Source organism: Schistocerca serialis, chromosome 4 (genome assembly GCF_023864345.2).
Source record: "Schistocerca serialis cubense isolate TAMUIC-IGC-003099 chromosome 4, iqSchSeri2.2, whole genome shotgun sequence".
In the NCBI taxonomy this organism is placed as follows: domain Eukaryota; kingdom Metazoa; phylum Arthropoda; class Insecta; order Orthoptera; family Acrididae; genus Schistocerca; species Schistocerca serialis.
The window spans coordinates 771,065,476-771,090,853 of NC_064641.1; the positions used below are offsets into that span (position 1 = coordinate 771,065,476).

Below are 25,378 nucleotides of genomic sequence, written 5' to 3' on the forward strand. Positions count from 1 at the left end.
GAAGGGTAGAGCCACGGGTCGTAACACATCTGAAATGTAACGTCCACTGTTCAAGGTGCCGTCATTGCGAACAAAAGGTGACCGAGACGTGTAACCAATGGCACCCCATACCATCACGCCGGGTGATAAGCCAGTATGGCGATGATGAATATTCGCTTCCAAATTGCGCTCACCACGATGTCGCCAAACATGGATGCGACCATCATGATGCTGTAAACAGAACCTGGATTCATCCGAAAAAATGACGTTTTGCCATTTGTGCACCCAGGTTCGTCGTTGAGTACACCATCGCAGGCGCTCCTGTCTGTGATGCAGCGTCAGGGATAACCGCAACCATGGTCTCCCAGCTGATAGTCCATGCTGCTGCAAACGTAGTCGAACTGTCCGTGCAGATGGTTGTTGTCTTACAAACGTCCCCATCTGTTGATTCAGGGGTCGAGACGTGGCTGCACGATCCGTTACAGCCATGCGGATAAGATGTCTGTCATCTCGACTGCTAGTGATACGAGGCCGTTGGGATCCAGCGCGGCGTTCCGAATTACCTTCCTGAACCCACCGATTCTATATTCTGCCAACAGTCATTGGATCTCGACCAACGCGAGCAGCAATGTCGCGATACGATAAACCGCAATCGCGATAGGCTACAATCAGACCTTTATCAATGTCGGAAACGTGATGGTACGCATCACAACAACGTTTCACCAGGCAACGCCGGTAACCCGCTGTTTGTGTATGAGAAATCGGTTGGAAACTTTCCTCATGTCAGCACGTTGTAGGTGTCGCCACCGGCTCCAACCTTGTGTGAATGCTCTGAAAAGCTAATCATTTGCATATCACAGCATCTTGTTCCTGTCGGTTAAATTTCGCGTCTGTAGCACGTCATCTTCGTGGTGTAGCAATTGTAATGGCCAGTAGTGTACCTAACGAGCACCTTGCCTGTTAAAAAAAAATGAAAAGTACGAGGCGTATTTCAAAAATAGCGCCCGACGCGCTAAAAAGTTCGCAACAGATACATCCCAAAACCTTATAACAACGGCGGTACACAATCTGATCAAAAGTATCCGGACACCTATTAGTGGACATCAATGTCGGGTGTGTCCACCATTCGCCTTCATGACGACTTGAACTCTTCTGGGGACACTTTCAATGAGGTGTCTGAATACAAGTGGAAGAATGGCAGCCCACCCATCCTCAAGAGCTGAAACCAGAGAAAGCAGTCATATTAATTATACGCTGGAGCTTGGAGCGTAGTCGACGTACTAACTCATCCACAAGGTGTTCTTTTGGGTTTAGATCTGGACTTTGGGAGGCCATGAGATTTCAGAAATATTATTGACTACAAATAATTTGCTTAACACAGGCTGCTTTACAACAGGGTGCATTGTCATGCTGACACAAACAATCATCGTCTGCGAACTGTTCCACTACTGTATGCAGAGCACAATGCTGCCAGATGTTTTCATGTCCTTCCCTATTTACCGTTTTCTTAAGCACAATAAGGGGACGACGCCTTAACCACGAAGGTCATTCCCATACAGTAACACCAGATTCTCCGTACTTCACTGCTGGCTCTACATGTAATGGCAGGTAATGTTTTCCAAGCATTCGCTAAATCCAAACCTTTCCAGCGGTTCGTTACAGGGTACAGCGTGATTCATCACTCGAAATCACTCGTTTCCAGACCCTCACTGTCCAGTGGCATCGCTCTTTATACCACCTCAAGCTTCGCTCAACTTGATTGCAGCAATGTGTGCTTCATGAGGAGCTGCTCGGACATTTTATTCTATTCCTCTTGACTCCTTTTGCAAAGTCGATATGCTAGTTACACTGCTGATAGCACATTGGAACTCACGTGTGATTCTTCCTCTAATTTCATGCGATATTTTACAACCATCTTCCGCGATGTTCAATAGTCCCCGTCCGTGGATACGTGAGGTCTGTCTAGTCCTGGTTTATCTGGTGTTGTTCCTCCCTGTTTCCACTTCACAATCACATCACCAAAAGCCTACGTGGGAAGCTTTAGAAGGGTTCAAATGCACCTGATGGATTTGTTACTCAGATGACATCCAGTGACTACTCCATGTTCGAAGTCACTGAGCTCTCTTTACCGGCCCATCTCGGTGTGACTGCTTTCCTGATGACAACATAATGCTTTCTACCTCCTTCTGTACTGGTAGGTCTGCGTCTTGTTAGGTCTAGTGGTCCATTCCGCATTATATAGGGGCGCACAGATACATCTGATCAGATGGTGAATGTATGTCCCACAACCAATCACAATGTTTAAGGATTATTAATCTTACGATATCGCGGCACATTTCGAGTTAGTAGTGCTCACAACCAGGCAAATTTGTTAAATATTATTTGCGCTACTAATACACTCATGTTCAGCAAAAAACAGAACACCTCTAGGACGTTCATACGCACAGGAAATGTACATTAGTATGTCCTGCGGAAATGATGAGCATTAGAACCGTGTCGGCCCGCGGGTTTGAAGTCAACATCGATATCGCGGCGCAACACCATCTACCGATAATGGATCACTGTGACACGAGCAGACGTGTACGACACCTCGCAGAAGTGTGCATGAACCGTGCCGTCAAATCAGTGAGTTTGAAAGATGGCGCATTGTTGTCATGAGAGATTGTGATGCATCCATACGAGAAATTGCTGCTCGTGTGGGAGAAAGTGTTTTGGTGCAGAAAATGGTTCACGGAGGGCCGTAGAACACGACGAGATGGGCCAGGCCGCTCCACCCAGATCATCCCCTGAGAAGATCGCCACCTCATCCAAATGGCAATACAGGACAGACTCGTGTCCTCCTCGAATCTGGCACAACAGTTGCACAAACAGTGTAACACGTCGTACACTATCCGGGATGACATTGCGTCGCCGTTTATTGCGGCATGGGATACGTGCGCGTCGTCCACTTCTTCACCTGCCTTTGAAAAATGTGTAGAAACATGCTACACAGCAATGGTGTATGGAAGGACATCACTGGGTACAGGATAGTGTTTTCGGGCAAGTCGAGGTTCTATTTGTTTAAAAATGATGTCTGCATTTTGCTTCACTGTAAACAGGGGGTGCGGCTTCACAGTGACTGCATTCGCACACGAGGTACAGCGCCAAATCAAGACGGTTTGGGGCGTTAACCTCAAGTCACAGTGGGTGCGTGTACAGGGCAGTGTGACCTGTGCGACCTACACGAATGACATCTTGGGACCCGTAGCGGTACCCTTTCTTTACAACACTCCGGATGCCATTTTTCAGCAAGACAATGCACGATCACATGTTGCTGTACAAACACGTGCCTTCGTGGCGCCACAGGAAGTCAGCCTTTTGCCCTGGCCCGCCACATCACCAGGTTTGTCGCCAATTGAAAATGTGTGGGATATGATGAAACGACGGGGGCAGATCTGTGACCCAGTGCCAACTACTACAGATGAACTTTGAAACCAGGAGAATGCAACATGGGTGACTGTACCACAGGACACCTTCGCGCCTTACACGCGTTGATGCTCTCTCCATTGTTCTCAATGGAGAGACGTCTACAGACGTTAAAGTAACCTCTGGCGTGCCACAGGGGGGCCATTGCTTTTCACAGTATATATAAATGACCTAGTAGATAGTGTCGGAAGTTCCACGCGGCTTTTCGCGGATGATGCTGTAGTATACAGAGAAGTTGCAGCATTAGAATATTGCAGCGAAATGCAGGAAGTTCTGCAGCGGATAGGCACTTGGTGCAGGGAGTGGCAACTGACCCTTAACATAGACAAATGTAATGTATTACGAATACATAGAAAGAAGGTTCCTTTATTGTATGATTATATGATAGCGGAACAAACACTGGTAGCAGTTACTTCTGTAAAATATCTGGGAGTATGGGTACGGAATGATCTGAAGTGGAATGATCATATAAAATTAATTGTTGGTAAGGCGGGTGCCAGGTTGAGATTCATTGGGAGAGTTCTTAGAAAATGTTGTCCATCAACAAAGGGGGTGGCTTACAAAACACTCGTTCGACCTGTACTTGAGTATTGCTCATTAGTGTGGGATCCATACCAGATCGGGTTGACAGAGGAGATGGAGAAGATCCAAGGAAGAGCGGCGCGTTTCGTCACAGGGTTATTTGGTAAGCGTGATAGCGTTACCTAGATGTTTAGCAAACTCAAGTGGCAGACTCTGCAAGAGAGGCGCTCTGCATCGCGGTGTAGCTTGCTGTCCAGGTTTCGAGAGGGTGCGTTTCTGGATGAGTTATCGAATATATTGCTTCCCCCTACTTATACCTCCCGAGGAGATCACGAATGTAAAATTAGAGAGATTCGACAGCGCACGGAGGCTTTCCGGCAGTCGTTCTTCCCGCGAACCATACGCCACTGGAACAGAAAAGGGAGGTAATGACAGTGGCACGTAAAGTGCCCTCCGCCACACACCGTTGGGTGGCTTGCGGAGTATAAATGTAGATGTAGTAGATGTAGATGCCGTCACGCATGGGACAAGTGCCGCGCGGGGTAGCCGCGGGGTCTGAGGCTCCTTCCACTTTTCGCGCGGCTGTCCCCGTCGGAGGCTCGAATCCTCTCTCGGCGTGGGTGTGTGTGTGTTTTCCTCAGCGAAAAGTTAAGTAGTGTGTAAGCCTAGAGACCAATGACCTCAGCAGTTAGGTCCCATATGAACTACCACAACCATCGAAAAAGTTATTAGGGCCCTCGGCGGACTCTGTGCCTACTAGGCAACAGGACGCAATCTGAACGGAGGGGAATGAAATGCTGATCATTTCTGCAGAACATGCTAACTTATGTGTCCAATGAATATTAACGACCTATCTCTAATCGTTCAAGGTGTTCTGTTTTTTTTTATGAACATGAATAAACTATTGGCTATATTATCGCTAATTAGTTGTGTTGGCACAGTCCTTATTAGGTCCAGAACATACAGGATGGTCCATTGATCGTGACCGGGCCAAATATCTCACGAAATAAGCGTCAAACGAAAAAACTACAAACAACGAAACTCGTCTAGCTTGAAGGGGGAAACCAGATGGCGCTATGGTTGGCCCGCTAGATGCGCTGCCATAGGTCAAACGGTTATCAACTGCGTTTTTTTAAGTAGGAACCCCCATTTTTATTACATATTCGTGTAGTACGTAAGAAAAATGAATGTTTTAGTTGGACCACTTTTTTCGCTTTGTGATAGATGGCACTGTAATAATCACAGACATACGGCTCACAATTTTAGACGAACAGTTGGTAACGGGTAGGTTTTTTAAATTAAAATACAGAACGTAGGTACGTTTGAACATTTTATTTCGGTTGTTCCAATGTGATACATGTAGCTTTGTGAACTTATCATTTCTGAGAACGCTTGCTGTTACAGCGTGATTACCTGTAAATACCACATAAATGCAATAAATGCCAAAATGATGTCCGTCAACCTCAATGCATTTGGCAATACGTGTAACGACATTCCTCTCAACAGCGAGTAGTTCGCCTTCCGTAATGTTCGCACACACATTGACAATGCATGTTGTCAGACGTTGAGGGTGGAACACGATAGCAAATATCATTCAACTTTCCGCACAGAAGAAAATCCGCGGACGTCAGATCCGGTGAACGTGCGGGCCATGGTATGGTGCTTCGACGACCAATCCACCTGTCATGAAATATGCTATTCAATACCGCTTCAACCGCACGCGAGCTATGTGCCGGACATCCATCATGTTGGAAGTACATCGCCATTCTGTCATGCAGTGAAACATCTTGTAGTAACATCGGTAGAACATTACGTAGGAAATCAGCATACATTGCACCATTTAGATTGCCATCGATAAAATGGGGGCCAGTTATCCTTCCTCCCATAATGCCGCACCATACATTAACCCGCCAAGGTCGCTGATGTTCCACTTGTCGCAGCCATCGTGGATTTTCCGTTGCCCAGTAGTGCATATTATGCCCGTTTACGTTACCGCTTCGTCGCTAAATAGAACGTGTGTAAATAATTTGTCATCGTCCCGTAATTTCTCTTGTGTCCAGTGTTAGAACTGTACACGACGTTCAAAGTCGTCGCCATGCAATTCCTGGTGCATAGAAATATGATGCGGGTGCAATCGATGTTGATGTAGCATTCTCAACACCGACGTTTTTGAGATTCCCGATTCTCGCGCAATTTGTCTGCTACTGATGTGTGGATTAGCCGCGACAGCAGCTAAAACACCTACTTGGGCATAATCATTTGTTGCAGGTCGTGGATGACGTTTCACATGTGGCTGAACGCTTCCTGTTTCCTTAAATAACGTAACTATCCGGCGAACGGTCCGTACACTTGGATGATGTTGTCCAGGATACCGAGCAGCATACATAGCACACGCCCGTTGGGCATTTTGATCACAATAGCCATTCAGCAACACGATATCGACCTTTTCCGCAATTGGTAAACGGTCTATTTTAACACGGGTAATGTATCACGAAGCAAATACTGTCCGCGCTGGCGGAATGTTACGTAATATGGCTGGCTCTGAGCACTAGGGGACTCAACATCTTAGGTCATAAGTCCCCTAGAACTTAGAACTACTTAAACCTAACTAACCTAAGGACATCACACACACCCATGCCCGAAGCAGGATTCGAACCTGCGACCGTAGCAGTCCCACGGTTCCGGACTGCAGCGCCAGAACCGCTAGACCACCGCGGCCGGCTGTTACGTAATACCACGTACTTATACGTTCGTGACTATTACAGCGCCATCTATCACAAAGCGAAAAAAGTGGTCCTACTAAAACGTTCATATCTCTTTACGTACTACACGAATATGTGATAAAAAATGGGAGTTCCTATTTTTAAAAAAACGCAGTTGATATTCGTGTGACCTATGGCAGCGCCATCTAGGGATCCAACCACAGCGCCATCTGGTTTCCCCCTTCAAGCTAGACGAGTTTCATTCTTTGTAGTTTTTTCGTTGGACGCTTATTTCGTGAGATATTTGGCCCGGCCACGATCAATGGACCACCCTGTATACGAGGTGATTCAGCTGCCCCTACCTAAGGATTTTATGCAACCTGCAATGCCTTCTAAAAATCGCATGTGAGATTTTCATATTCCCTCGCTCACTACACGCAAGCTCTTAGTACTATAGAAAAAATGAACAGGACCTTTTGGTAGGATATTTAATATAGTTAAGTTTTGTGCTGGGGCACGTTTTCGCTGGAGGACACGGTTCTCGAGTTATGCCAGAATAACGTACAAAAGTGACCTTCAAAAGCTTGTTTCTTGAATAACTCGAAAACCGTGGCCTCCAGGGAAAGCATATCCGAGTACAAAATTCTACATTAAATTTCCTACAAAAAGGTGTTGTTCATTTATTTATGTAGGACTAATAGTTTACACATAACGAGCGAGAGAATACAAAAATCTTGTCCGTGGCTTTTGAAGGCGTTATGGATTGCATAAAACCCTTAAGTAGCGGCAACTCAATCACACTGTACATCCTTACATACAAAAAGGAAAAAGAAACTACTGTACTGCCACAAGATGTGCTCTTGTGTAGAAGTTTTTGGTGATACTCTGCTGATTACTTTCTGCATTTATGTCAAGTGGTTGCTGCGATGGTCTCGCATCTGTTCTCCTTACTGTAGTACTTTTCTGCACTCAAGTCACGCTTCACCTTCCACAGTGTTTTTAAAGTTAGTGCAACAATAGCACAGTGTACTAATATGTGATAACTAGATGTACATACTGTTGGTCCAGGACGTCTTCACCACTTATTTAATAGCTTGTTGGGCCTCCTTTTGATCGCAGTATAGCAGCGATTCTGAATAGCATGAATTCGACAAGCCCTTGGTACGTCTGTGGAGGTATGTGGCACCAGATATCTACGCACAGGTCACGGAAAATGTTTTGTTGGCCCAGCGGAGGCGCCTGATAGCGTCCCAGATGTGTTCCATTGGTTTCCGATCAGGCGAATCTGGTGACCAAGACACAGGCAGTTGTCCAGCAGGGAGATGTCATCTCCGTCAGGGAAGACATCAAGCAAGAAGGGATGCAGGTTGTTCGCAATAGTGTCCATGTTGTCCACAGCTATCATGGTGCCTTTGATTACTACCACAGCTACCACTGAAATTCAGATGAATGTTACCCATGTCACCAAAATTTTATTTTGTCGTCAGATCTGCCGCAGATGGCCAATTATCCTGCTTTACATAACTGGCATGTCTTCGATCTTCACGTTCTACGACGACTTGGACGTCCAACACCTTGTCACTTTCACCATCCTTCAAACACTCTCCATAGATGCTCACGACAGTAACACGTGAACAATCGACCAGTCCCGCCATTATTCAGGTGCTCCTTACTAGATGCCGGACCATAACAGTCCGCCTTTTGTCAAAGTCACTTATATCAGCTGATGTCCTCAATTGCGGACTGTATCGTTGTTGCAATAATTCCCCATTCATCTCTGTTCCACTTATATACTTTCCACACCACGTCGGGTGCCTGACAAAAAGTGAAGCACCCATAAGACATGGTTGAGTGTCAACGTAACATAGCACACGTACACACCATCGGCGGATATGTAGAGCTGCTATTCTCTGTGACATATTGAACGACCACCAGAGTGCATCAATGTTGCTCGTGTTCTACAATGTTACCAGTGGTTAAGTGCTACCCAGAACTCCTTCTCAGATAAGAAAGTTAACTATCTACAGTGAGGGTGGACACTGTTACAAAACATGCTTCCCCTGTATTACTCCTCTCCATTGCAGCACTTGCTTGACTTGCAACCTGCGACGCCACTTAAAGACAACCAAGTTAAAATGTGTGTACTATACTTACTCTTCGTATGTTACTTGACTGCTGCATTCCATACTTCTGAACTGGCAGAAGTTGGAAGATTCTAGGCTGTTAATGCTTTATGTCTGGGCACAGACACAAACAGTAATATAATAATAATAATAATAATAATAATAATAATAATTCTGTGTATAGCGCTATAGTAGCCCTCATGTAGTTACTGCTGTGTCGTGCTGTAAATTAATTAACTCATCTGTTTCGAAGCAGGTAATGTAGCCATTTCTGGACTATTGTAGGTACTATCTACAACATCGAGAAGACATTTTATTGAGATATTTAGCGTTTGTTAGGTATATGTCTTACTTTTATCATCAGCGATATACGGGACAAAGCACAACTTATGTGTGTAGTGGGTGGACTATACGAGGTGCATTCAAGTTCTAAGGCCTCTGATTTTTTTTCTCCGGACTGGAAAGAGATAGAAACATGCACATTGTTTTAAAATGAGGCCGCGTTCATTGTCAATACGTCCCAGAGATGGCAACACCATATGGCAGATGGAATTTTACCGCCAGCGCCGAGAATGAGAACTGTTCTAAATACTTAAAATGGCGACGTTTTCCTTACTTGAACAGTGTGCAATCATTCGTTTTCTGAATTTGCGTGGTGTGAAACCAATTGAAATTCATCGACAGTTGGAGACATGTGGTGATCGAGTTATGGATGTGTCGAAAGTGCGTTCGTGGGTGCGACAGTTTAATGAAGGCAGAACATCATGTGACAACAAACCGAAACAACCTCGGGCTCGCACAAGCTGGTCTGACGACATGATCGAGAAAGTGGAGAGAATTGTTTTGGGGGATCGCCGAATGGCTGTTGAACAGATCGCCTCCAGAGTTGGCATTTCTGTGGGTTCTGTGCACACAATCCTGCATGACGACCTGAAAATGCGAAAAGTGTCATCCAGGTGGGTGCCACGAATGCTAACGGACGACCACATGGCATGTTGCCAAGCAATGTTGACGCACAATGACAGCATGAATGGGACTTTCTTTTCGTCGGTTGTGATAATGGATGAGACGTGGATGCCAGAAACAAAGCGCCAGTCAGCACACAGATTCACCGCCAGAAAAAAATTTCGGGTAACCGCCAGTGCTGAAGAAATGATGGTGTCCATGTTTTGGGACAGCGAGGGCGTAATCCTTACCCATTGCGTTCCAAGGGGCACTACGGTAACAGGTGCATCCTACGAAAATGTTTTGAAGAACAAATTCCTTCCTGCACTGCAACAAAAACGTCCGGGAAGGGCTGCGCGTGTGCTGTTTCACCAAGCAACGCACTCGCACATCGAGCTAACGTTTCGCAACAGTTTCTTCGTGATAACAACTTTGAAGTGATTCCTCATGCTCCCTACTCACCTGACCTGGCTCCTAGTGACTTTTGGCTTTTTCCAACAATGAAAGACACTCTCCGTGGCCGCACATTCACCAGCCGTGCTGCTATTGCCTCAGCGATTTTCCATTGGTCAAAACAGACTCCTAAAGAAGCCTTCGCCGCTGCCATGGAATCATGGCGTCAGCGTTGTGAAAAATGTGTACTTCTGCAGGGCGATTACGTCGAGAAGTAACGCCAGTTTCATCGATTTCGGGTGAGTAGTTAATTGGAAAAAAAATCGGAGGCCTTACAACTTGAATGCACCTCGTATGAGGAATCTGTAACCTTCACCGCGTTAATGCTACCTCATTGAGCAAAAGTAATTATTGATCAGAATTTTCTTCATCGTCATTTTCTTTGGGCCTTTGTCCAACTCCAACGCGGGGTCGGCCTTGTTACTACGCATTTGACGATGTTAGTGTCAGATGGAGGCCGGAAGCCCTTCCTGTCGCCACCCCGCCAGAGAGAGGGCGGCGATTTGGGAACTGAGAGAGTGCCCTGAGATTGTTGTCTTACCTGTTGACAAAGAAAACATTATTGTTGTTCTTTCCAACAAGGATTACATTGAGAAGGTGCAGAGCCTGCTAGATGACGACTCATACAGGATGATCAACGCTGATCCCAGAAAGAAGCTGGAGAAAAAGATTAGGGCTGTTTTCAAGGACGCGGATTAGCAGAGGGGGCCCTGTACCGGCAAGACTTTATGGACTCACTCAAGTTCACAAAGATGGGATGCTGTTGTGCCCAATTGTCAGCAATATTAGGGCACATACATGTTTGCTTGCAAAATATGTGACGGAAATGTTAAGCCATTATGTGGGTAAATGCCCTCATCACTTCCTCCTGTGAATTTCGTAAAACGCCTCGACAGCTTCAAGATGAAAGACTCAGACATCCTGGTGAGTTTTGACGACGTTTCGTTATTCACTAGGTTGCCTCTACGAGACTGACTGGAGCTTGTTGGTCGGAAATTTGACGAGAAGAGCACAGAGCTTTTCAGGCATATCCTGGCTTTTATGTATTTTCTGTTTCTATATTCCTACATAATTGTCGTAAGGAGTGTGACCAAAAAAAAACATAAATGTTTATTTGACACTGCAATAGTGAAGCCATTGTCACAGTACATAAATTTTTTTCTGTAAAAACGGGGTTACGAACTAGGTCGTCGTTTTTAAATGTAAAACATCAGTTGGAGAAAATATAATGAGAATTATGACCATGCATATTACAAAACGTACGAGAAATTTGCCTGGTCCTATTATTTCCCGTAACTTTTGTAAGATGTATATATTCTCCAACTGATTTTCTACATTTGAAAATGACGGCATAGTTCGTTGAAACCGGTAAAGTAACCCCTTTTTTAAAGAAAAAAATTATGTTCTATGGTTACAGATTCACTATTGTAGTAAGAAATAAACATTTATCTTCTATTTCATGGAGACTAATATGAATGGAGATTACTATAAACTAAAGGAAAGAGTCGCAATGGGCAGCCCACTCTCGTCTGTGGTCGCGGTTTTCTATTAAGTAGGGCACTGGAATAGGGTAGTTAGCGCAGCAATGTTAGCTATAATGCTTTCGTGGTGTAAGGGCTAGCATTGTTGCGTTAGTATGCAACGAGACCTGGGTTCAAGCTCTGGCCACGGCACTAGTTTTAATTCATTGTCATAGATAAAGATGAGACTCAAATGTCCCGAGGAAAATTATTGAAGTCAATAGATCGGAGGCTGGTCAAAAGATCGAACAGAACCCGAAATCTCTCGAACTGCGGCGTAAAGTGTTCCAACAGTTCGAGTTGTGCTCGAACACAGCCCAACATGGATCAGTGAAAAGTGAACTGAAACAATAGAAGCTGATTTCTGCAAAAACATTATGAGATACTTATCGTAATATGAAACAACATAGGGCCGCGTGGGGTAGCTGCCATGTCTGAAGAGCCTTGCCACGGTTAGCGCAGCTGCCCTCGTCGGAGGTTCGAGTCCTCCCTTGGGCATTGGTATGAGTCTTGTCCGTAGTGTAAGTGAGTTTAAGTTGGATTACGTAGTGCGTAAGCCTAGGGACCGATGACCTCAGCAGTTTGGTTCCATAGGAACCTACCACAAATTTCCAAATTTGAAACAACAGATGGTGAAGGTAATCATCTTTTGATACAGGCGAAGACGTACTCATTCGTCGCATCCCGTTGACACCCAGTGATTTAAATATGGCCTTCGATTTAAAGCGATTGCAGTTTCCCATGCGGCATGCAATTGCTGTCACTATCAACAAGGCACAGGGCCAATCACTTTGTTTGGTGACTATTAAACATCCTGGGAAACGCTGTGCACTGCAGCTAGTTAATAATAAGATCGATGCATAAGCGACTTGCACTCTGGCCGGACATGGGGGTTGAACCCCTCTACCATCCTCCACACCTTCAAATCCTTCATCCATCCCATCCTCTGTTATGCCAGTCCCGCCTGGATATCCATCCCCCAAAATTCTATAAGTCCCTCCAGATCCTCGAGCGCCATGCACTCTGCCTTGCCTTCTGTATATGCCTCCCGTCCCCCATACAGATCCTCTACGACCTGATTCCTTTCCCCCATCTGCTCCTATTCCTCGAACATATCTGTGTCGTCTGCACCTCCTGCCGTCTTGATCCCCCTCATCCCCTGGTTGCCCCTCTCCTCTACAACCCCCACCCTCTGCTATGCCTTCACTGTTGTGTCGCCCCTACCCTCCACCTCTACACCCTTCATCTCCTTTCCCAAGGTGGCTTCCGTCAAATCCCCCTCCCAGATGATGCCCTGTCTCCCTCCATTTATCCCTCCTATCAACTCTGATCCTCACCTCCCACTCTTTTCCTCTGTCCTTTCCCCGGGCTCCCTCTTCCCCCCCTACCAACCTGTTTTTTCCCCACCTACCCTCTCTCTATCTCCTTTCTCCCCTCTCCCCCCCCCCCCCCGCCGAGTCCATTTTCATTCCCCTCGTCTGCCTTTCCCCACTCCCTCTCGCGTTTGCCCAGCCCCCCCCTCTTATGAGTCCTCGCCCTCCATCAGCTCCTTCCCCCCCCTCCCCCCACTTCGTATTTTCTCTCCTTCCCCCTTTTCTTCCCCATCATCTGTCCAGGTTCCCCCCATCTGCCCTCGGCTGTGATGTGTCGTATTTGTGCCAACTTTTTAGTGCACTGTTCCAGTGCGTGTTCAGTGTTGTGTGTTGCGAACAGAAATCATGCTGTGCTGCGTGTGATTTTTATATCTCTTGCGAACAGAAACCAGACTGTCGCCGTGTTTTTTAATTATTTGTCTATTATTTTACCTGTCTGCTCCCTGTGTTTTATTATTAGCATCGCCAACCCTTTGTTTTATGTTTTAGCCGGCCGCGATGGCGGAGCGGTTCTAGGCCTTCAGTCTGGAACTACGCGTCTGCTATGGTTGCAAGTTCGAATCCTGCCTCAGGCATGGATGTGTGTGATGTCCTTAGGTTAATTAGGTTTAAGTAGTTCTAAGTTCTAGGGGACTGATGACCTCAGCTGTTAAGTCCTATACTGCTCAGAGTGTTTTGAACGTTTCTTTTTATGTTGTAAGTTCTACAATTTTCAGCCATATTACCATTTATGTCACCGATTTTATCGCCTGCTTTTATTATTGATTATTTTCATTTACTTGCTATAAGGGTTCCATTTTTACCGACTTTGAAGTTTCTTTGCTGATCACTGTGCTAAACATTTAAGCCATATAGATTTTTGTAATTAAGTCTCACATATCCCAGGACGGGGAGGGGGGACGCAGCGTTGACTGTTCTGCCAGAAACGCTGGACCACCTCGGTACGGCTCTGCGCTGAGTTCTCAAGTCATCTGTCTGGTAGATGCCACTGTCATTTTGCAGTAGGAGGATACAAGATGACTTGGTCAGGATAAATGTAAATTAATGCAGATGAATAGGAAAAAGAATCCCGTAATGTTTGAATACTCCATTAGTAGTGTAGCGCTAGACACAGTCACGTCTATTAAACATTTGGGCGCAAGGTCCGTAAAAAAAATAAGGTTGAGCAGTAAGCGTTCTGTCCTGCCACTGGCTGAGGCTGTGACGTTACGAAGGAACCGCCGCTGCCTCTGCAACAGTGCTACAAGACGCAGCCCGCGCATTTAAGCGATGTATTTGTGAAATGTTTCAGTTTCTACAGAAATAGTAAAAGGTAAATTGTTATTCTGCTATTTCTAGAAAGTTACTGCTATATTCTGTAGCTTGTCCAGCTTTAAACAGACACTGCTGAGTGCTGACTTTAATAAAATCAAGCGTCTATAGATCAAACTATACAAAAATAAGTGCAAAGTACAGTCTGTTTTGCAGTACTCTACGAAGTAAACGTTCGAAATGAGCATTCAATTATCTAAATTTGGCTCTGGGAAAAGTGTTAACTTGTAGACAAGCTCTATGTAACGCTCATTTATATTCTGTTTACATCATGTCGTTTTCACTCAAGAAATTATGCAATTGCCTCATTTGTAGGAAGCATTTGAATTACCTACCTGAACTGACACACACACACACACACACACACACACACACACACACACACACACACACACACACACATTCTTAATTTTCTCACACCTCAAACCTTTGGCTTATATTTTTATCAAGGTGGATGTATAATGTTTGCCCTAGTTATTAAAATTCACTTATATAAAAGGGCATTGAATCAAGGAAGTGCTGCAAAATACGATTTACAGGAAATAGTGGTAAATTAACTTACCGAGTCCGCCGTTCAGCAAAGTTGGTGTGTAGTGTGGGAAACAATAAGCCAATCCTTGGCACTGTCAGTATAGAGTCTTGCTAGTTGTGAAACAAATACAGTCAGAGGACCTTCACTTCTATCACTAAGTTTATATATTATTTAACTTTCGCAAATATTGTTTATTTACATTCTAAAGCGATGACAAATACCACTTCCTTGCTTTCCGTTGCTGAGCGGCAACTGTTTTCTTTGACTTGTCCTTTGCAGACAGCCAACGCAGTCGGATAAATGTTCTCGTCCTAGCGTAAATCTTAATGATTTCTGGGTGAATAGTGGGGAATCGCTCGGTAAGTATAGCGCACAGGTTCTTGATGACACCACTTTCCCTGGACAAACTGTCGTGTCCATGGATCTGGGCAAAAATTAATTCAAATTAGCTAATTGTTTCGAGCCACGTTTCTGAAGGCACAAGCAAACCGCCACGAGAAACCATGCCCAGCCATCCTCTCGATGTCTCCTCAGGCAGTGTCAGTAACTCCCTAGTGGGTGTGGCCAGTGATCTGTCATACTGTCTGCATCGATAAGCTACATATCCAGCAAGATATTTAAATCCTTCAGTGCTACAATCGGAAGCCAGTGACATTGGAGGCACATCGGATTCTCCTACTCCAAAATCTAAATCTTCTATCTCCTTCTCTCCTTCAACCATTGCCAACGCCTCAGACATATCAGGCAGGATATTGCCAAAAACAATTGCAGTCACGAATCTTCCTTCTTCATCTGACTCAACAGACGATGCGTTTGCTCCCAACAACAACAATCTTTACCTCGAATGGCGATGGATGATCATAAAAACGTCTACAAAGATAACCAAACGGCAACGACAACACGCACGAAACACAACACGGACGAACCACGACAACACAAAGCTCAGACGCACACTTCGCGCGGGCCAAGAGCTGTTCCTCAGTGACGTCATGCGCAGAACGTCAGAAATGGGTTTGCTTCTGCGCAGCAGTTACTGCTCCCTCGTGTTTGGGCGTAACATTGCAGAGCGATATGAAGTGGGACAAGCATGTTGGCAGTTGTGGGGAAGGCGGATAGTCGTCTTCGGTTCATTGGTAGAATTTTGGGAAGATGTGGTTCATCTGTAAAGGAGACCGCTTATAAAACACTGATACGACCTATTCTTGAGTACTGCTCGAGCGTTTGGGATCCCAATCAGGTCGGATTGAAGGAGGGCATAGAAGCAATTCAGAGGCGGGCTGCTAGATTTGTTACTGGTAGGTTTGATCATCACGAGAGTGTTACGGAAATGCTTCAGGAACTCGGGTGGGAGGAAACGAGGCGTTCTTTTCGTGAATCGCTACTGAGGAAATTTAGAGAACCAGCATTTGAGGCTCACTGCAGTACAATTTTACTGCCGCCAACTTATATTTCGCGGAAAGACCACAAAGATAAGATAAGAGAGATTAGGGCTCGTACAGAGGGTTATAGGCAGTCATTTTTCCCTCGCTCTGTTTGGGAGTGGAAAAGGAAGAGAAGATGCTAGTTGTGGTACGAGGTACCGTCCGCCACGCACCGTATGATGTATGGAGGAGTATGTGTGTAGATGTAGATGGAAGTGGAACGGTTTCGATGTGGTTAATTACCATCAAAGAGATAGCGGGGTTGTCGGAAGCTGTGCGGGTGTTGCGTCTTACCGGTGATAGCGGAGTAGCCTCGCTTGCCGCCGGTGGGCCCCATCTGCGCGTAGAAGACGCCGTCCTCCGGCTCGTAGCACTGGATGGCCGGGATGTGCCAGGCGTCGGCTACTCGCGCCACGGGCGCCGGCGTGGCTCGCGGGCGGGTCGGCCTCCGGGGCGGCTGCAACACGGAGGCGCAGTCCAGCTGTCTGAGCACACTCACTGCAGCTGGAGGGAAGTGACTAGTTGCGCCTCCCTCCCATAGCCACGTCACGGGAGGCAGCACTAGCTCACTAACTAGCGAAGTAACGTACCGACATTCATGATGGTATCGTGGTCTCTATCAGGATGTCTAGTCGACAGTGAGAATCTTTCCTTCTTTCCTGCTCGTAATTTGACCTTATCGCAGTTCTTCGCGACCGACTTCTTGGGTAAAAAATCTCTCGGTTGCTGAGCTGCGGTAATTTGGTGTCCGAATACCACCTTTTGATGGCCCATTGCACTTACATCTACACTACTGACCATTAAAATTGCTACACCAAGAAGAAATGCAGATGATAAACGGGTATTCATTGGACAAATATATTATACTACAACTGACATATGATTACATTTTCACGCAATTTTGGTGTATAGATCCTGAGAAATCAGTACCCAAAACAACCACCTCTGGCCGTAATAACGGCCTTGATACGCCGGGTCATTGAGTCAAACAGAGCTTGGATGGCGTGTACAGGTACAGCTGCCCATGAAGCTTCAACACGATACCACAGATTTATCAAGAGTAGTGATTGGAGTATTGTGACGAGCCAGTTGCTTGGCCACCATTGACCAGACGTTTTCAATTGGTGAGAGATCTGGAGAATCTGGAGAATGTGCTGGCCAGGCAGCAGTCGAACATTTTCTGTATCTAGAAAGGCCCGTACAGGACCTGCAACATGCGGTCGTGCATTATCCTGCTGAATTGTAGGGTTTCGCAGGGATCGAATGAAGGGTAGAGCCACGGGTCGTAACACATCTGAAATGTAGCGTCCACTGTTCACAGTGCCGTCAATGCGAACAAGAAGAGTTTACCGAGACGTGTAACCAATGGAACCCCATACAGTATGGCGATGACGAATACACGCTTTCAATGTGCGTTTACCGCGATGTCGCCAAACACGGATGCGACCATCATGATGCTGTAAACAGAACCTGAACTCATCCGAAAACATGACGTTTTGCCATTCGTGCACCCAGGTTCGTCGTTGAGTACACCATGGCAGGCGCTCCAGTCTGTGATGCTGCATCAAGGGTAACCGCAGCCATGCGGATAAGATGCCTGTCATCTCGACTGCTAGTGATACGAGGCCGTTGGGATCCTGCACGCGGTTCCGTATTACCCTCGTGAACCCACCGGTTCCATATTCTGCTAACAGTCATTGGATCTCGACCAAATCGAGTAGCAATGTCGCGATACGATAAACCGCAATCGCGATAGGCTACAATCCGACCTTTGTCAAAGTCGGAAACGTGATGGTACGCATTTCTCCTCCTTACACGAGGCATCACAACAACTTTTCACCAGGCAACGCCTGTCAACTGCTGTTTGTGTATGAGAAATCGGTTGGAAACTTTCCTCATGTCAACACGTTGTAGGTGTCGCCACCGGCACCAACCTTGTGTGAATGCTCGGAAAAGCTAATCATTTGCATATCACAGCATCTTCTTCCTGTCGGTTAAATTTCGCGTCTGTAGCACGTCATCTTCGTGGTGTAGCAATTTTAATGGCCAGTAGTGTACCTTCCACACGCCAGCTTAAGAAATGTGCCTCAGGGAACCTCTGGAACCTCTGTAATTCTACCCCTTCTCTGTTCTACTCGCGACTGTCGATGAACTTCCGTGTTAGCACTCATTTCTCTGCTCATTACGTCGCGGTCATTTCGCGAGGTGTATGTGGGAGAGAGTAATATTCTGCCTAACACCTTGGAACGCACGATGTCGAAACATCAACAGTAAACAGATCCGTCATGCAAAAAAAAAAAAAAAATGGTTCAAATGGCTCTGAGCACTATGGGACTCAACTGCTGTGGTCATCAGCCCCTAGAACGTAGAACTACTTAAACCTAACTAACCTAAGGACATCACACACATCCATGCCCGAGGCAGGATTCGAACCTGCGACCATAGCAGTCGCACGATTCCGGACTGCGCGCCTAGAACCGCGAGACCACCGCGGCCGGCCTGATCCATCATGCACAAAGCCTCTCTTATATAATGGTGATTCCGATTAACGTATTTAACGCTGAGACATGTAATTTGATATTAGACACATGGGCCCGCAAACGTCGGGAAGTACCACAAAACTGTATCAGAAATATTGAATATGTGACGTCACCAGATGGCGTGCCTCACCGCACATGAAGCAGTGGAGTTTTCAAGTCGGTGTGACTCCGGGCCTACATGCGCGACTATAGTATGTGTGGTTCAGGAGTCTGAGTCTTGCGTCCCTTATTTTCTTCCACTGTGTTGACAGTTATGTGTCCAAACTGAGGTAAGATTTATTAATTTGTTCACCGATCCCGCATTCTCCGCTAGTTAACCGAAAAGCAGTCCGCCCCGGTAGCTGAGTGGAAGCCGGCACGGTAGCTCAGCGTGTTCGGTCAGAGGGCTGCTCGCCTTCTGTAAGAAAAAAACTGAGTAAAGGAATCAACGAGCAACTTGAACGGATGTCTTGTGACGTCCGGCCAGACCAAACGCAACGAACAATACCGAACCAAATGGAAAAAAAAGTGGTCAGCGCAACAGAATGTCAATCCTATGGGCTCGGGCTCGATTCCCGACTGGGTCGGAGATTTTCTCCGGTCAGGAACTGGGTGTTGTGTTGTCCTAATCATCATCATTTCATCCCCATCGACGGGCAAGCCGCCGAAGTGGCGTCAAATCGAGAGACTTGCACCCGGCGAACGGTCTACCCGACGGGGAGAGCAACCGACCGTATTGCGTCACAAGTAAATAAGTATAAGCTTCCGAACTGCATCGCTACCAGTAAATGATGTACATGTTCTCTACAAAACAGTGTCTGTAAACAAATAAAAAAACAAGGTATGAAGGGAAAGACACAAAAATTTAGTACAGCTTTTGCTCGGTTACACCGAGGACAATAATTTTCTAACTTCTACGTGTACAACGGATCTCATTTACAAAAGGTGTTCGAAAACAGAGTAGTCTAGCGGAGAGATGTTAGCACAGCCCCCTACCAGCGAGGATGGGAGCGACAAGCCCAATCGCCGCACGTGTGGCGAGCTACGTCATCTGGTGACATCACATCTTCAACATTTGTCATCCACTTTTGGGGTATTCCCTGACATTTGTGCCCCCCTGTGTCTCATACTGAATTACTTTTCTGGGTCTCATCCACGGCGCTTCAGGGGTTTTCAAGTGTTAATAAGAACCATCCCTGTAGTGACTGCCACTGGAGTATGATGAGCATCCTTGTGACGCTCCCGATTTTATTAAACGACCCGTGACGAAATGAGCTGCTCTCCTTTGTTTCTTCTCTGCTTGCTATATTACCGCTTCATAGCAGGGAAGAGATGAAAAGATTCAATAAACAGCTGCATGACTCGTCACGGCGTTTAGTAAGCGTGAAGCTGCCTCAGGGGTGCTAAACAAATTGCAGTGGCAGTCGTTACACGAAAGCCGTTGCGCAGCACGAAGAGTTATCCTCAAAAAATTCCGATAGTCACTTTCCAAGATGAGTGATGAAATTTACTGCACTGCCGGTCATTCAAAATGGTTCAAATGGCTCTGAGCACTATGGCACTTAACATCTGAGGTCATCAGGCCCCTCGAACTTAGAACTACTTAAACCTAACTAACCTAAGGACATCACACACATCCATGCCCGAGGCAGGATTCGAACCTGCGACCGTAGCGGTCGCGCGGTTCCAGATTGAAGCGCCTACAACCGCTCGGCCACAATGGCCGGCCCGGTCATTCATTTATTCCTCTTCCAGTACTGGATACGCACAATAAGTAAAATTTGTTATCTGTTATTTTTTCTACTGTTGCAATTGTAATGACCAGAAGTTAACTTTCTGCAACATACATTCACCGTAGTACAGATTTTGCCACGTACCACCTGCGGATAGCACAGGAAGTAAGCATAATGATTCTGGAACATCATGCACTTTCGCTACAACCCGAACAGTGGCTTGCGGGGTAAAGTCGTAGATGTAGTGTCATTGCAAGTGTTAGGAAGGCAGTGGCGAAGAGGATGAGGTTGACGGGGTGGGTGGTGAGCAAGCGGTACAGTGCATTGTGTGTTGATGGGCAGGTGGAATGTGCTGCAGGGGACTTCATGTCCACATTCACAGCTACAGCCATCGACCTCTACATCTGGAAACATCCAGGCAGCTTTTCAGCAAGCCAGAATAGAGGATGTGGTCACACTCTAAAATAAAAAATTCTCTCTTGACTTTCCATTCTACTTTGTCTATTTTTGAACTCTGGATGCCAAAAGTTAAAAAGCGTTTCATCTGTTTCGTACTTTTTATTAATTTTGTGTTTGTTGGAACACCAATTCCATTAATTATATTATTCAAAATTAAACATAGCACATATAGTGTACTAAACATTTATTTACCTTCACATATTCCTCCTTCAGTCCTTCATAAAACGCTCCACACGTTTCTGGAATTATTTTGGTTAACGTGCAAAGTGATATTCGAGTGCTGTGTTGTAAACTAGAGTAGCTCTAGAATGAGATTTTCACTCTGCAGCGGAGTGTGCGCTGATACGAAACTTCCTGGCAGATTAAAACTGTGTGCCCGACCGAGACTCGAACTCGGGACCTTTGCCTTTCGCGGGCAAGTGCTCTACCAACTGAGCTACCGAAGCACGACTCACGCCCGGTACTCACAGCTTTACTTCTGCCAGTACCTCGTCTCCTACCTTCCAAACTTTACAGAAGCTCTCCTGCGACCTTGCAGAACTAGCACTCCTGAAAGAAAGGATATTGCGGAGACATGGCTTAGCCACAGCCTGGGCAGTTTCATAGAGTAGCTCTATCATGTATTAAGAAATCGCAGTGTCACAGTTTGCCTGTCTTCTGCACATATAGCATTTTTCAAGAGAGTAGTCCGTGCAGGTCCATCTGTCGGAGGTTCGAGTCCACCCTCGGGCATGGGTGTGTGTGTTGTCCACAGCGTAAGTTAGTTTAAGTAGTGTGTAGGCTTAGGGACTGATGACCTCTGCAGTTTGGTCCCATAGGACATTACCACAAATTTCCAAAATTTTCAAGATAGTATTCTGTTTTGTAATATGAGAAGTCACTTTCCTGAGCAATACTGAAATACACTGTCACCCATTCGTAAGTAATTTTCTGTTTTAAGACTTGACTGCCTCCACTTACAGCTGTCGTAACAAATTTTGCTGAATGCTTTTATTATCTCTACGTAAAACCTAGGGCTTCATCCAAGTATGATTCCTTTTTTTCCGCCGCTTTTCTTCCAAATACACACACAGTGCAATTGTGATACTAGCAACTGCAGTGTATAATAACAAGTTGTCGTCTGCCATCTTGAATTTGACAAAAAATATGACGACAGTATAATATCCCTTTTTAGCGTCACGTCAAAGATCTTTGTCACAGAAATTTGACCAATTTTTGATCATATGTTAAAGAAATATGATAGTACGAGGGTCACTCCAAAAGAAATGCACACTATTTTTGTAAAAATACAGTTTTTATTCTGCACGTGTGAAAGTTTTGCAGTGTGTAGATACACCCTTCCCGCTTGTTTTCAAACTTAGTTCAACCCGTTCCCGTGAGTGGCGCCGTCACAGCACGTCTTCAAGATGGCTGCTACACTTGACATTCGTCAGAAGCAACGTGCTGTCATAGAATTCCTGTGCTGTGAAAACGAGACAGTGGGAAACATCCACAAGAGGCTGAAAAAGGTGTATGGAGATGCTGCTGTCGATCGCAGTACAGTTAGTCAGTGGGCAAGCAGGTTACGTGATGAAAGCGGGCACGGGAATATTGAGGATTGTCCTCGCAGCGGCAGGCCTCGTACTGCACGCACTCCAAACAATTTGCAGAGAGTTAACGAATTGGTGACTGCGGACAGACGCATCACAATGAACGAATTGTCACGCTACGTTGGGGTACGGGAAGGAGGTGTTTACAGAATAGTGGAAGTGTTGGCGTTAAAAAAGGATTGTGCCAGGTGGGTTCCCAGGATGTTGACAGTGGCTTACAAAGAAACAAGGAAAACGCAATGCAGCGAACTTTTGGAACAGTACGAGAATGGTGGATATGAATTTCTTGGAAGAGCTGTGACAGGTGATGAAACATGGCTCCATTATTTTTCACCAGAAACGAAGAGGCAATCAATGGAGTACCGGCAGTAGCATAGCTACTGGCAGGGTCTCCCAAGCCGGAGTGGTCTCGACAGAGGAGCCAGACAAAGTATGTCCCACAACATAGGGCAGGGAGGGCTCTAGAGGCGTAGTGAAGCCAGCTTCCCTATTACGGAAATTCAACAGAAGCCTCGGAAACTGGATGGAAAGCATGTATCACGACACCGGCAAAGGAAATGGATAAAGGATCTAACAGTAGCATCATGGAATGTGAGGACAATGCTTCAGCCTGGAAAAATGAAAGAAATAGCCAATGAAATTTTAAAATTCAAATATGATATGGTAGGGCTGCAGGAAATAAGATGGCAGGGGAATGGGCAGCTAGATAAACCTGAGTACTCATTGGTATATAGTGGACCAGAAGAAAGAACAGGCCAACTTGGAAAAGGGTTTATAATAACTAGGGAAGTTAGGAAAAGCCTTCTAGAATTTTAACCCATAAATGAAAGGATGTGCAGACTCAGACTAAAAGGTAAATTTAGGAATATATCAATAGTTAATGCACATGCACCAACAGAGGAAAAAGAGGATATAATTAAAGAACAGTTCTAGAAGACTTGGAAAAAGTATACTGTGCAGTACCTAAATATGACCTGAAGCTAGTAATAGGAGATTTTAATGCAAAAATAGGGAAGAATGAACATCCGTATGAAGTTTCTGGAAAACATTCACTACATGAAGAAAACAATAAGAATTGAGACTTACTATGCCAATTCGCAGCAAGGAATAATATGATTATTAAAAGTACCTGCTTTCCACATAAAAGGATCCATCTGGGCACTTGGAAGTCTGCAGCCAATGGAGTAGTCAATCAGATTGACCATATTTTAGTGAGTGAGCGCCACTCCACGTCAGTTACGGATGTATGGAGCTGCAGAGAACCAAACTGTGATTCAGACCACTTTTTGATAAAATCAGTCTTGAGAGAGAAACTGTCACTAACAAATGGCAACAGAATGGGAAAGATGATGAAATGGAATACAGACAAACTGAACATCCCTGATGAAGTAAAAAAATACCAAGTAATACTAAGCAGAAAGTTGAGCAATGAAGAGACCACAGTAGGAGTAGATGAAAGGTTTGAAAAAGCCATTAAGGATGCTGCAGAGGAGATAATAGGCATAAGAAGGAACAGAAGAACGCAGGAGTGGTTTGATGAAGATTGCAGGTCAGCAATAGAGGAAAAGAACAGGGCAAGAACAAAAGTGCTACAGAGAGAAACCAGAAATAATGTGGAACAATATAGAGAATTAAGGAGAAGAGCTAACAGACTGTGTAAGAGAGAGAAAAGAGAGTGGAATAAGAAGAAATTCCAAGAACTAGAAGAACTAAAGGAACAGAGTGAAATAAGAAAGTTCTATCATGCCATAGGCAAAATGAAGAATAGATTCCAACCAAAAACAATGGCCTGTTCCAGTAAAGATGGGAAAATGATAAGGGAGGAAGAACAGATAGTGGGAAGATGGGTTGAGCATTTCAAAGATACACTAAGCACCAGCCTAGAAGATGAAGAGACAGCTGCACAGGAGGGAAGAGTAGAGCTGGAAGTAGACAATGAAACCAATGAGGCAAGAAAGCCAACACTACAAGAGGTTTCCCAGACTGTGCACAAGTCAAAAAACAATCGAGCCCCTGGGAAAGACAGCATAATTGCTGAATTAATAAAAATTGGTGGTGAGGCTGTAATAAAGGAACTGCACACATTAATATCAGATATATGGGAAACAGAAACTATGCCAGATAATTGGAAAACTGGAATAAGAGTCCCCATTTATAAGAAAGGGGACAGAACAGCATGTGAAAACTATAGAGGTGTAACACTCCTAAGTACAGCTTATAAGATCTTCACAAGTATATTAAACGAAAGGATACGGAAGTGTGCAGAAGGCATACTAGGGGAATATCAGTGTGGCTTTCGACCAGGCAGAGGAACAACTGATCAAATATTTGTGATAAGGCAAATGATGGAAAAGTTCTATGAATATGATATAAATCTGCATTTCTTATTCATCGATTTCAAACAAGCCTTTGACAGCATAAATCGGCAAGAACTATACAGAGTACTGAAAGAAGTTGGTATATGTGCTAAATTACTAAGACTAATCAGAATGACAATGACAGAGACAAGAGCAAAAGTAAAGGCCCTTAGCAGAACAAGTGAAAGCTTTGACTTTAATAAAGGTGTGAAGCAAGGGGATAGTCTCTCCACTGTCCTATTCAACATAGCCCTACATAGTGCAGTAAATAAAATCAACAAAAGAGGCACCATATTTATGAAAACTATCCAGATATGTGCATACGCTGATGACATTGCTATAGTAGGAAGAAATACCAATACACTCCTAGAAACA

At 45.2% G+C, this 25,378-nt stretch overlaps 1 protein-coding gene across 1 annotated transcript in view; it reads right to left on the bottom strand.

Annotated features, from left to right (window-relative positions):
* The window catches only part of LOC126473332 (protein Skeletor, isoforms D/E-like), a 337,232-nt gene that overhangs the window by 40,957 nt on the left and 270,897 nt on the right, over positions 1-25,378 (bottom strand). The window contains exon 11 of the mRNA XM_050100317.1: positions 16,641-16,803. Within this exon, the coding sequence (XP_049956274.1) occupies positions 16,641-16,803 (163 nt within the window). The remainder of the gene's footprint in view (positions 1-16,640; positions 16,804-25,378) is intronic.